The sequence below is a fragment of the Ochotona curzoniae genome, unplaced genomic scaffold, assembly GCF_017591425.1.
Source record: "Ochotona curzoniae isolate NIBS_2020 unplaced genomic scaffold, NIBS_Ocur_1.0 scaffold_1037, whole genome shotgun sequence".
Taxonomy (NCBI): domain Eukaryota; kingdom Metazoa; phylum Chordata; class Mammalia; order Lagomorpha; family Ochotonidae; genus Ochotona; species Ochotona curzoniae.
The window spans coordinates 16,890,686-16,903,167 of record NW_024467083.1 but is presented as its reverse complement, the minus strand read 5'-3'; the positions used below and the strand labels follow the sequence as shown (position 1 = coordinate 16,903,167).

Here is a 12,482-nt window from a genome sequence, read left to right as displayed (position 1 = left end):
AAATCATTCCCTTATCTTTCTTTATGAATAAATATTTAAGAGTGAAAATACGATATCCCATTAATATAGAGAAAATAATAATTTATTCAGGGTAATTGAGTAGCACAGCAGCATCCCCAGCAACAAGTAGGCTTTCAGTACCCACCTACGATGCTGTGTTTTGATTAACCAGTTATTATGCATTGTATGAATATTTACTTTTCTGTATGTGAGAAGAAACATCGGAACAGCTGAGGGACTGGAAAGTGCGTTCCCTAGGGATGACTCACCCTGCTGGAGGGAGTCTGAATTTATCAACCGACATAATTTCTGGCTCCGCAAATGCATGTAGCTCCAGTTCTTCAAAAAGCCTGCCACCACTTTCACTATATTGCCTATAGGCATTTGTTCTGCTATTATCATCAGCTTCAACAATACCTTGATTCAGAACCATTTAGGCTACTTCATCATTGGCTAATAATGAACAGTACAGACTAATTACCAGTGTATCAGTGCTAAAACCTATGATAGCCACTTGTTTTAGCTTACTAACAGACTATGAAGATGCATATTTTCTGTATGTAAGGAGGTCAGGCATCATTTTATTCTCACTTGTCACAGAGAATCCTTCAAAACCATTACCCTGTTCATCACCATCACTGTACATAACTGCAGGCCAGAGGTTGTACTAGGCACGCGCAACTGTGTCATTAGTTACAAGGACTGACACCAGAATATATGGCATCCTTAACGCTAAGCTCCCTTTAAAAGCCTTCCACATCTACATTTCTGTTTAATATTTCTAGTATGCTATCCTAGAAAGTGTCTATATATATTTAAGTGTTGGAAATAGGAGTCATCCCTATTTTAAAATTTATTTAATTTGAAAAGTGGAGAGAGAAAATGAATCTCCCATCTACCAGTTTACTCTCCAGATAACTACAACAGCTAGGGATGGGCTAGGACTGAAGTGACAGCCTGGAGCCCAATCCATGTTTCCCACATGGGTATCAGGGACCCAGCTACAGGTTATGCATCAGTGGGAAGCTGGAGTTGGAAGCAGAGCCAGGACTCCAGATCAGACAGTCCTCAATAAGCTGTTGGTATCCCAAGAGCAATCTTAATATTGTGTCAATATTTGCCCTTAATATTATTTTTGATGACAATTTCAGTTGGAAGATGAGCAGAACAGTTGTGAAGGTATAACTAAATCTTACAGGATCATCCAGTTTAGCTTCCCTGCAATGAACACAAGACACTGATACAAAACGCTCGTGAAACCTAGCAGAAAGGGCATTCCTAAGGATCCATTCTCTTTAAAAACCACAATCATGCATTAGTAAGAAATTCATTCTTTTAAAGAGAGGAAGCAAACTTTTGCCTATGGCAGCAAGTTTACACTTAAGCCTGCTGCATTTGCACACCCCAGCATGGTTACTTAGTTCTTTGTATTCTGAATTCCTGTAGAGGTTGTGACATCAGCTGTTAGTCAGTGTTTTTCTGGGGGCAATAAGACAAAAAAGTGCTTCATCAACATTACGGACTTGTCCTGGTGTCAGATTTTCATCAGTGATGATCTCAGCAAATTGCTCAATGAACCTTTCTGCTGCTCCACTACCAGGACACACTTAGCACCAATAGCCTTTGAAACGTCATGCCTTGTCCTTTATAACATTCTGTAACCTGCCTGTTGAACATACACACTCCCTTCACTACAGTGACAGATCTGTGTCTGTTTCATGATCAGCATATTGTCAAGTAGGTATTCATTATAACGCTGACAAATCCATTTTTTAATAATGATCAAGATCTTAATTTTTAGCTTTATAGTTTTTTTTTAAATCTACTCCTACTCATCAACTTCAGCATAAAACTTCATCAGCAGTTTTTCCTGTTTCTTTTGATCATACATGGTAGTGATTTCCACACGATACTCTTCTATAAGATGTTTCATTCTTCTTTTTAAAAAAGATTTATCTATTTTTATTGGAAAGGCAGAGTTACATAGAAGGAGAAGAGGAGGGGAAGGAGAGGGAAAGGAGAGGGAAAGCAGAGGGGAGGGAGAGGAAGAAAAAAATCTTTCATTCCCTGGTTCACTCTCCAAATGGCTGCAGTAACAAGAGCTGAGCTGATTTGAAGGCAGGAGCCAGGAGCTGCTTCCTCATCTCCCACATGGGTGCAGGCCCCCCCACCCTCCCCGGCTGCTTTCTCAGGCCTTTAGTAGGGACTTAGACTGGAATGGAGCAGTTAGGATTTGAACCTTTCTGACGCTGCAAGTAGAGGAATGGCTTTCTGCCACAAGATGCGTCACTGTTACGTCACTGTACAGTTTCCCCAACAGCTTGATTTGTGCTACAGATAAACTCTTTCTCTCTTTTTTAACCAGTGTTTTTTTTACACGTAGGGATATCAACAGGTCCTTTTGATATTTTCAGCAATATGTTTGGATCACAGAACAGAGAATAAGCAAAAAACAAAACACAGTGAATAAAGCATGTAGGCCTGGGTCTCAGGCAAGGCACAAGGGGGCATCTGCCACTGCCAGCCTGTACATGTGCCATTTTGTTACTCTTTTCTCTGAATACCTGCATGGAGGCATCTGGGCAGCAGTGAAAAGTTATACTATAGCTGAAGAAGGCTAAAAGGGTGCTGAGTACACAGCGTTGTGTAATTGTGGTTTTAAACAAACTTTTTTTATTTACTTATTTTTTATTGTACTTGAAAAGCAATGAGACAAAGAGAGAAAGAGTTCTTCTGTTCATAAGATGACCTCTCAAATGTCTACAACAGCCGGGTTTCAGCCAAGCTGGAACTAGGAGTCTGGAACCCCATCCTGGTCTTCTACACTGGTGAGAGGGGTCCAAGCACTGAGGCCATTTTTTTGCTCTTTTCCCTGGCACATGAACAGGGAGCTGGATGAGAAATGGAGCTGCTAGGACTACAACTGATGCTCATAACGAATTTCAGAGTTAACCCTCAGGGCCACAATGCTGGCTCCCTATTTTAATTAATTAATTAACTAATTAATTAAGAAAGAAAAGAGAAGAAAGAAAGAAAGAAACATATTTGAGAGGTTGAGAGAGAATGAAAATGACAGGAAAGACAAAATGGAGGGAGGGAAGGGTAAGGTTAAGAGGAAGAGAGCAAGTGAGCATGTGCATGTACATTGCATGTTCCGCCTGCCAGATTCTCCTGCGAATGCAAGCAATGACTGGGACTGGGCTGGTCTGAAGCTGTGAGCAAGGAACTCCACCCAGCTCTCCCAAACAGTCAACTATACAAGCCACGCCTGCTGCTTGCCCCAACTTTTCTCCCTGGGGTCCACACCAGGAGGAAGATGGCATCAGGGGCTGAGTCTATGAACTAAATGCAGGCATGCCAATAGGGACTGTGGGCATTCCAACCAGCATATTAACTGGAAGGCCAAGTGCCCCCTTTTTACGCCTGTAATTTGAATGAAACCCATAATGAGAATTTTCTGTTTATGGTATACTCTCAGCACTCAAAAAGTTTTGGATACTGGTCCACAGCCATAACAGCCTGAATGTGCCTGATCTCATCTGTTCTCAGAAGGCAAGAAATTATTGAAATTTTCCACATTCAATTTAACCAAGGATATAAAAGATCTTTACAATGAAAATTACAAAATACAGAAAGAGAACACAAGAAAGTAGAAAAATTGACCATGTCTGTGGATTAGTAGAATTTATAAAATCAAATATTCTTACTACCTGGAGCAATTTACAAACTTAATGCAATCCCAATCAACATTTCAAGGACATTTTCAGATCTAGAAAAAATGATGAGTCTTGGTTTGCTAAAACAATTTAAAAATTTTTTTCAAGACTTATTTTATGTTTATTGGAAAGTCAGATATACAGAGAGGAGGAGAGACAGAAAAATTGTCCATTGATTGACTCCTCAAGTGGTTGCAATGGCTGGAGCTGAGCTGATCTGAAGCCAGGAGCCCGGAGCTTCTTCTAGGTCTCCCAAGCAGGTGCAGGGTCCCAAGGCTTTGGACCATCCTCAACTCCTTTCCCAAGCCACAAGAAGGGAGCTGAATGGGAAGTAGGGCTGCTGGTATTAGAATTGGCACCCACATTGGATCCTGACGAACTCAAGGTGAGGACCCCAGCCACTAGGCTATAGCATGGGTCATGTTTGTTTTTTTATCGGAAAGTCAGATATACACAGAGGAGGAGAGACAAAGATCTTCCATCCAATGATTCACTCCCCAAGTGGCCGCAATGGCCAGAGCTGAACCGATTGGGAGTCAGGAACTTCTTCTGGGTCTCCCATGCAGGTGCAGGATCCCAAGGCTTTGGGCTGGGCTTGACTGCTTTCCCAGGCCACAAGCAGGAAACTGGATGGGAAGTAGGGCCGTTGGGACAGGAACCCATTTGGGACCCTGGAGCATGTAAGGCGAGGATGTTAGCCTCTAGGCTACTGTGCCAGGTCCAACAATTAAAAAAAAAGACATACATATATATTTTTTAAATTAGAAAGGCAGACACACAGACAGAAGAAGATACAGAAAGATCCAAGTGGCCCAAGGGCTGGAGATGAGTCTCTCCGGAGCCAGCAGCCTCTCCCACGGTCTCCCAAGTCCCTGGGTCATCCTCCACTGCCTTGCCCCCAACCCCAGGCCACAAGCAGGGAGCGACGGTAAGTATAGCCACCAGGACATGAACTGGTGCCCACACAGGATCCTGGCAGATGCAAGTCGAGGATCCACCTGCTAGGCCACTGCGTCAGACTCTGTTACGGCAATGTTACATAACAAAAGCAATGCTGGAGGCATCACAGTATCACATTTCAAGACATACTACAGGACAGTTATAATCAAAATAGCCTGATACTGGCATAAAAATAGACATGTATACATTATAGAAAAAGAATAGAAAGCCCAGAAATAACCTGCCTCTATAACTAATCTTTGACAAGGCAAAAATCAGTCCTTAGAAAAAGGTTTCTTCAACAAATGTTGTTGGGAAAATTGGATCTATGCATGCAGAAGTATGAAACAAGACCTCTACCTTACACCGTATTCAACAATCAGCTCATAGTGGAGCAATGATTTAAATTTACGACCTGATACCATCCAGTTACTAGAGGAAAACACTAGGGATACTCTGCAAGACACTGGCGTCAGAAAAGAGTTATTGGAAAAGAAGCACAGCTAATAAAAGCAAAAATGAATAAGTGGGATTACATTAAGCAAAGAAGCTTCTGCACTGCCAAAGAAATATTCAACAAATTGATGAGGCAACCAACAGAGTGGAGAAAACATTTGCAAACCGTGCAAGCGATAAAGGATAACAATCAGGATCTAATGAACTCAAGAAACTCAACAACAAAACAGCTCAGATAGGCAATAGGCAAAGGACATGGATAGGCAATTTTCAAAAGAGGGAATACAAATGGCCAACAGCCATAAAGAAATAATCAGGTTCACTAACCAACAGGGAAATGCAAATGAAAACCACAGTGAGGTTTTACTTCACCACAGTTAGAATAACTAACATACAAGAATCAGAAAATAATAGATATAAAAAAAAAGAAAATAATAGATAGCCTCATCCTTTGTTGGTGAGAATGAAAATTAGTGTAATCGCTATGGAAGACAGCATGGAGATTTCTCAGAGATCTGAAAATAGATCTACCATATGACCCAACCATCCCACTCCTGGGAATATCCAAATGAATTAAAATCAGCATATGAGATAATTATCTGTACTCCCACATTTACGGTGGTTCAAATCCCAATATCTAAGATATGGGATCAACTCAGATGCCCACCAACAAAAAACTGAATAAAAAAAATTTTGTACACCATGGAATACTAATCAGTGATAAGGATGAAATTCTGTATTTTCCAATAAAACCATTATGCTTCCAACTGCAAACCATTATGCTTAGTGAAATAGTCTAGTCTCAGACAAATGCCATATATCTTCTCTGGTATGTGGCAGTTAATGTAGAATAGCATAAATTGTATAGGAATGACTTGGACATCTTGTGATAAGATTATCAATTTTAGCCCTTGTTCATATTCCTGTGGAACTGTGGTCTTCCTACTTTCCACTTGTTGAATATTATGGTTAGTGGTGAATTAAGCCTATGTTTATGGAGTGGATTAAAAATTTGTCCTTGTAAGAATTAATTTTTTTTTAAAAAAAGAAAGGAAGGAGAGGGACTGACAGAGGTAAAAACAGTTATCTTTTTAGAACTGTATCATACATGAAATCTGTTCTGTTTATATTAAAAAGTAAAACAAACAAGTCAAGGCTTAAAAAAGAAAATGCAAAGCAGGGTTGGGCTTGGCTGCTAACTGCATGAGACACTGCCTGGACACAATGGGCTATATGCTTTTTAACATACATAGATTTTGGACATTTTGGATTTTTGCTTTTCAGGTCAAGAATGCTCTTTCTGTACTCTTATGAAATCCTTCTCTGCAAAGGTGAGGATATTTATTAGTAAGTTCACATAGCCAGTAAAAGTAGCAAAAGATAACACAGTACTAAGAGCACAGAAGGGTCCTTCTAGATCAGGGAGAGGCAGACTGGGATTCTCCCCAAGAGGGACTGTTTAAACGATCAGTGCCTGCCAAGTGATGTAAACCAGAGCTCAGGTTCTTTAGGGTTACTGTGACTATACCTATCATTTACTGAATTCAAACTGTTCAGATTTCACGCTGTTGTATTTAAAAGATTTAACAACAACTAGAAGTGTAAATTATTCTATTTTTAAGTCTATAAGTAACAGTCAGTGATACAACAAGTTCCAAAAGAATCAGGCCACTTACCTTTGCATATGCTTTTCCACCTTTTAATTCCTGCCAAAGAAAGAAAACGGTGTAAGGACATCATTTAAAGGTTTAAAATTAAATGTATCAACTAATTCTAAAGCTGACATGAACACAGTGGCAAGTTTCAAAGCCAGTAAAATTCTGATGATCCTAAATCCCTCTCTTTGGACTTCCCAATAGCCTCCAAATAACCAGAAATTCTTGTGATGTGTAATTTAAATCTAACAGAAGCAATGAGAAGACAAGCTAATACCTTATTTATTTGCTGAAGAAGAAATCACTAAAAAGTATCTTGGGATTATTACAATGACCTGAGTCACCAGATTTCTTCCTTGCTTGGTAAAGTGCACTAACACACTACAGAAGGGTTTTGGCAACAGCTGAAACATCTCCCATTTATCAGTTCTTACCAATCATACCCAAGATATTTTACGCATATACAAGCACTCAAGGAGTATAGTATAAACTCTCTTATTCATTGCGCACAAGACTGGCAACAGTGAAAAAATAGTAACAGATGACTTTAATGTTGAATTTAAATTTTGCACAACTTTGCACTAGTTGGCCAGTTCTGGATTTAGAACTTCACAGACAACAAAGCACAAAACATTCAGAATGCTCAGCACAGGCATTCAGTGTGTGTTTGGTGTTATTATTAGAGTCAAATTTCCTTCCCTGCACCAACTTTGCAAAAACGTCTATTTATTTATTTTGTTCATTTGAAAGGCAGGGCAAGAGAGGCAGACACAGAGACAGATCTTCCATCTACTGGTTTTCCTCCAAATGGCTGCAACAGCCAGGATTGGATCTTGCTGACACTGGAAGCCAGGAGTCCACTCAGTTCTCCACTGGAGTGACGGTCAGGTGCTTGCGTCATACTTGCTGCTTCCAGGCAAATTAGCAGGAACATGATGGGAAATGGAGGCATGACTTGATCCCAAGTACTCAGATACGGGATGTGGGCATCCCAAACCATGGCTTAATGTCCTGCATCCCAACCCCCTACTCACTCTTCTCACTTTTAAAAATACGCCTGGAGTTGTCTTTTTCCCATAATCAGATAGGTGTTTTACTTACAACTTCCATCTTTAGAATAGTGAATTTATGGGCCCAGCGAGGTAGCCTAGTGGCTAAAGTCCTTGCCTTGCACATGCCAGGATCCCATATGGGTGCTGGTTTGTGTCCTGGTAACTTCATTCCCATCCAATTCCCTGCGTGTGGCCTAGGAAACCAGTGGAGGACGGCCCAAAGACTTGGGACCTTGCAACCACGTGGGAGACCTGGAAGAAGCTCCTAGCTCCTGGCTTCAGATTGGCTCAGCTCCGCTGTTGCAGCCACCTGGGGAGTGAACCATTGGATGTCTCTCCTTTTCTCTGTAAATCTGACTTTCCAATAAAAAAAGTAAATCTTAAAAAAGGAATAGTGAATTTAGCCAGTACGGTAACATAGCTGGCTAATCCTAAGCCTGTGTGGCACCATAACACATGGACAGAGTACGGTCTTTTGGCTGTTCCACTTCTTTCTGTCAAATGCTGCAGAGAAGTCAGTAGGAAGGAGACAGCCTTTGGCTTTAAGAAAAGGAAGATATTACTTCATTCTCTAACCTTTTGGGGCCACAACTGCCTGGTTTTATTCCTACCTAGCAAGCTGCTCATCTTGCTCATTTCCCTCCTTTGCTGGGTCTACTCCTTTATTCAACATCTGGAGACACGAATGCTAGTTGAACTCTAATTACTCATTTTGCTCTCTCTACAGAAACAGACTCCTCAGGGCATTGGATGTCCAAAACAATGCCCTTTTGTGTGTTAGAATTCCATGCCAAAACTTAAGAATTTCTCCTCCCAAACTTTAACCATGCAAGTGGTTGGCCTCCACAGTTCTTTGTACAATGGACTCTCATTTATACTTAGAATAACACATGAACTCTTTACCAAGGCTTTCAAAACCTGACTGGATCTGGGATGTCCACTCTCATCACCAACAGCTTCTACTTTTTGTGTTTCCCATGCTGTAGTCGGGCTGGTCATTGGTCATTTAAACATCACAGTACTTTTGAACTTCATCCTTGAAAGAATCTCAGCCACAATCTCTTTTCTCCTTCTGTGGTCCCCAATTACATAGTTAGATCTTCATACTGTGTTTCCACATATCTTACGCTTCTTTTCTGTACATTCCATTCTTTTTCTCCATGATTTAATCTTAGTATTTTCTCCCATCTGTTTTTTTCAAATTATCAAAGTTCTTTCAGTTGTGGTAAGCCTGTTAGTAAATTCATGTGTTAAGGTTTTTCACCCACTTGCCATTTTAAATTTCAGGAAATGTATTTTTTTCAGTTCTAGAATTTATTTTTTTTTCCTTCAGATTCCAGTTCTTTGATGAAATTTTCCTCCAGCTCATTAATCTAACTGGGTTATTGTGAAAATTTATCTTTGATCTTTCTAAAATCTGTTCCATGAGTCTGGATTTATCATCTATTTTCCTTTTTGATTTTTGATCATGCAGTCATGTCTCGTAGGAATTGTGTGTGAAAACTGGAGCCAAAACTTGAGGTTCACAGTGATGTTTCTGACAGAGAAGATATATATTTATTTGTATCTGGCAGGTAGTGAGGTTGAGGCAGGTAAGTCTCACTCAAGAAGTGACTGAGCTGACAGGAAGCTAGAGTTCAGTTTAGGTATATGTTGCTGTACATGAACCACATTCCTCCTAGACACTCCTATGGAGTGTCTAGTAAAAGTGTGTGCTATTTGCTGCCAACACCCCGTTTCCTTGGTGGTCCACATTTGTATCTTTAATTCAGTAATTTCAATTTAGCTTCACTGCCACTCAGCCATTCCTCACAAGCCAACGATTGTTTTGAGGAAAAAAGCAATTCCAAATACCAGGCTCATCTCTTTATGCGCACCTTTATGGATTCTAGGTCCCTCAGGTCCTTAAGACCTTGGTGGCTTCTGCATTCAAGTAGCTTTCCTGATAGTTTGTCTATCTTTTTAAACTATTCTTAGAGAGGAGGGTGGTACACAATAAGTTAGTCCTTCAATCACAGAAGAATAAAAATCCAGATTTTATTACGCTCTTCAGGCTTCTTATGGATTGAATTGTATCTTCCTTCCCCTCAAATTATACGCTGAAGTCCTAACCTCCAGTGTATAGGTCTTTAGAGGTTAAATAAGATTCTAATCAAACACAATTGGTGTCCTTATGAAAAGGCGAAATCTGGACAGAGACAAAGGTGAACAGAGGGAAGATGATGCGACAGTTCAAAAAGAGAAGACAGCTGTGTAACTGGAGTGGTATAACTGCAAGTCAAAGGATGCCTGAGGCTACTGGAAGCTAGGAGAAGTGCATATTTCTCTCGAGTACCTTCAACCAGACCCTTAAGTCCTTAAGCGCAGAAACTCATTCCAGCTACCTTCTGTCCTCCCAACGCCTGACCGGTGTCTGGCATTTTACACCATAGGCACTCACATATTTACTGACTGGTTGACTATTTCCCTGTGTCCTTGGTAACAGAATATTACATCAAACCATTTGATCTTTGTCAAACTTACAGGTAAAAGAAATTGCTATCTTCTGTAATTTTAATGCATATTCATGAGATTATTTTTATATGCTTAAAAGCTATTTCTGCTTTTGTTAAAAAATGACTTACATATTTTCTTTGAAAGTAAGAGTTATGGGGGGCAGGGAGGAAGGGGACAGACAGAGCGAAATTGTCCATATGCTGATTTACTCCCCACATGGTTCAAAAGCCAGAGCTGGACTGGTCTGAAGCTAAGTGCCAGCAGCTTCCTTGGGGTCTCCCATGTGGGTGCAAGGCCCCAGGGACTTGGTCTATCCTCCACTACTTTCCCAGGCCATTATCAAGGAACAAGGAATTGGAAGTGGAGCAGCTGGGACTTGAACCAGTGCCCATATGGAATGCCAGTGCTACAGACCGATGATTAGCTGCTAGGCCACTATGCCAGACCCTACTTATACTTTCTTTTTTGTGTAATATTCTGTGTTCCTTGTCTATTTTCTTCTTTCTTTTATTTTTTTTCAGAGTAAAAAATTTATTATGTACAAGGACTCAATCACATTTACTCCAGCTTTGTGGCAAGTTCTTTAGCCTTGGCTTTTTCTAGCTTGGCAATAAGGACCATAGAATTGGGATCCAGACTTTTGCCTCCCCAGTGGTGGTGAATCCATATGTTGTTGTTGTAGTTGGTCCTGATCGCTTCCACCAGCCAGCTAGGGTCCTCTGTCTTCCAAGTTTACTTACATCAAGGTGAGTGTGCTGAAGGTTTTCCTGTAGACCTGGCGTCTCACCTGATGCTGCGATTAAGGGACCCCCATCTTTTGATACAGGGTGAGCAAAAAGAAAACCGAACTGGCAGAATCCCCATCAACTACAATCATTAGCTGAGCCTTTCTATTCTCCACCAAAGCAGTGACAGTGCTGATGACTGCTAAGAGGAAAGGCAGTCTCCTGAGGGGCAGTCCCTTTGGCTAGCAGCCTTCTTCTTGGTCAGGGGCAACAAGCCTCTGCATCTGCTCTTGTTTCATCTCTGGCCTGTATCTGTAAGTCAGTTTCAGCAGCTCAGTAGCTGTCTGGCGATCCAGGACCAGGATAAACTGGGTCACCTTCATCCACTTGTGCAAGCAGGCCCTCTGCAGTGAGAAGCAACAGGATCATCTGACAAAATGGATGAGGTCCCTCTTGGTCTGGACGTCCTGTCCAATTCCAAAGTTTTTAGGCCTTTTCTCAAACAGGATTTATCACCGTCTAGGCTCCTTGCTTTTTTCCCTTGGCCTGGTCCAACGCCTCCATGCCAGGCATGGCAAGGTTCTCCTAGCACAGGAATTGGAAGTCCTGCTGTGTGCCAGTGTGTCCAAAAGAGAGTGGCAGAGAACAGAGCACAGAAAACAGACCTTGCCTATTTTTTAAAAGGGTTTTCATGTTTGTATTGATTTCTTTGAAGACGTTCTTTTTATACTGCGGAAATTAGTCTTTCGGTGTTATTTTGGTATTACTTGTGGGTATTTTCCCTAAGCACATGATTTTGCTTAGAAAAAAAAATAGATATATATATGTTGAGGCTGAAAATATATAGTTGAGCTTGCTAATTTATATTAAAAAATGGCTTCTCATGTTTAATGTGCTTTAGAAAGGATGAGACAGGGTAAGATCAGTGCACATTCTTCTTTAGTCAAGCACAGTAGAAACCACTATTGGTTCACCAATACTCATTTTTTCTTTCTTTAATGTTAGAACCTATTAGTCGTCCAGCAAAGATGGCATTCACTATGTTCTTTCCAGCGTGGTGTGGCCATGTGGCTAAGTTCTAACTAATGACATACGTGCAAAACTGTCATATACCGTTTTTGACTCATAAAAAAGAATGCATTTGCTCTTATGTGGCTATTTCTCCAGTCTGAATGGTTGGGAGATAGTAAGACTGGAGCAGGTCTCTTGAATAATGGCTACCATATCCATCGCAGAAGAAGGACTATTCAACAGTCCTGGATCATTTTGCTGTTACTCTAGAGAGACATTAACATGTATATTGCTTCAGTCATTGTCCATTTGGGTCTCTGTTTTAGCAGTTATCATATATGCCCTAACCAATAATATACAAAGCCATTTAATTTGAGAAATTGGTTTATTTCAAATGAATACATTTCATCTTGAATAGAACTACTAGTTCTT

The 12,482-nt window shown here is 40.7% G+C and overlaps 1 protein-coding gene across 1 annotated transcript in view; it reads right to left on the bottom strand.

The window, feature by feature from the left end:
- FAM102B (family with sequence similarity 102 member B) overlaps positions 1-12,482 on the bottom strand; it is a 65,403-nt gene that overhangs the window by 26,972 nt on the left and 25,949 nt on the right. Inside the window, exon 3 of the mRNA XM_040999348.1 lies at positions 6,788-6,817. Coding sequence (XP_040855282.1) covers positions 6,788-6,817 — 30 coding nt within the window. The remainder of the gene's footprint in view (positions 1-6,787; positions 6,818-12,482) is intronic.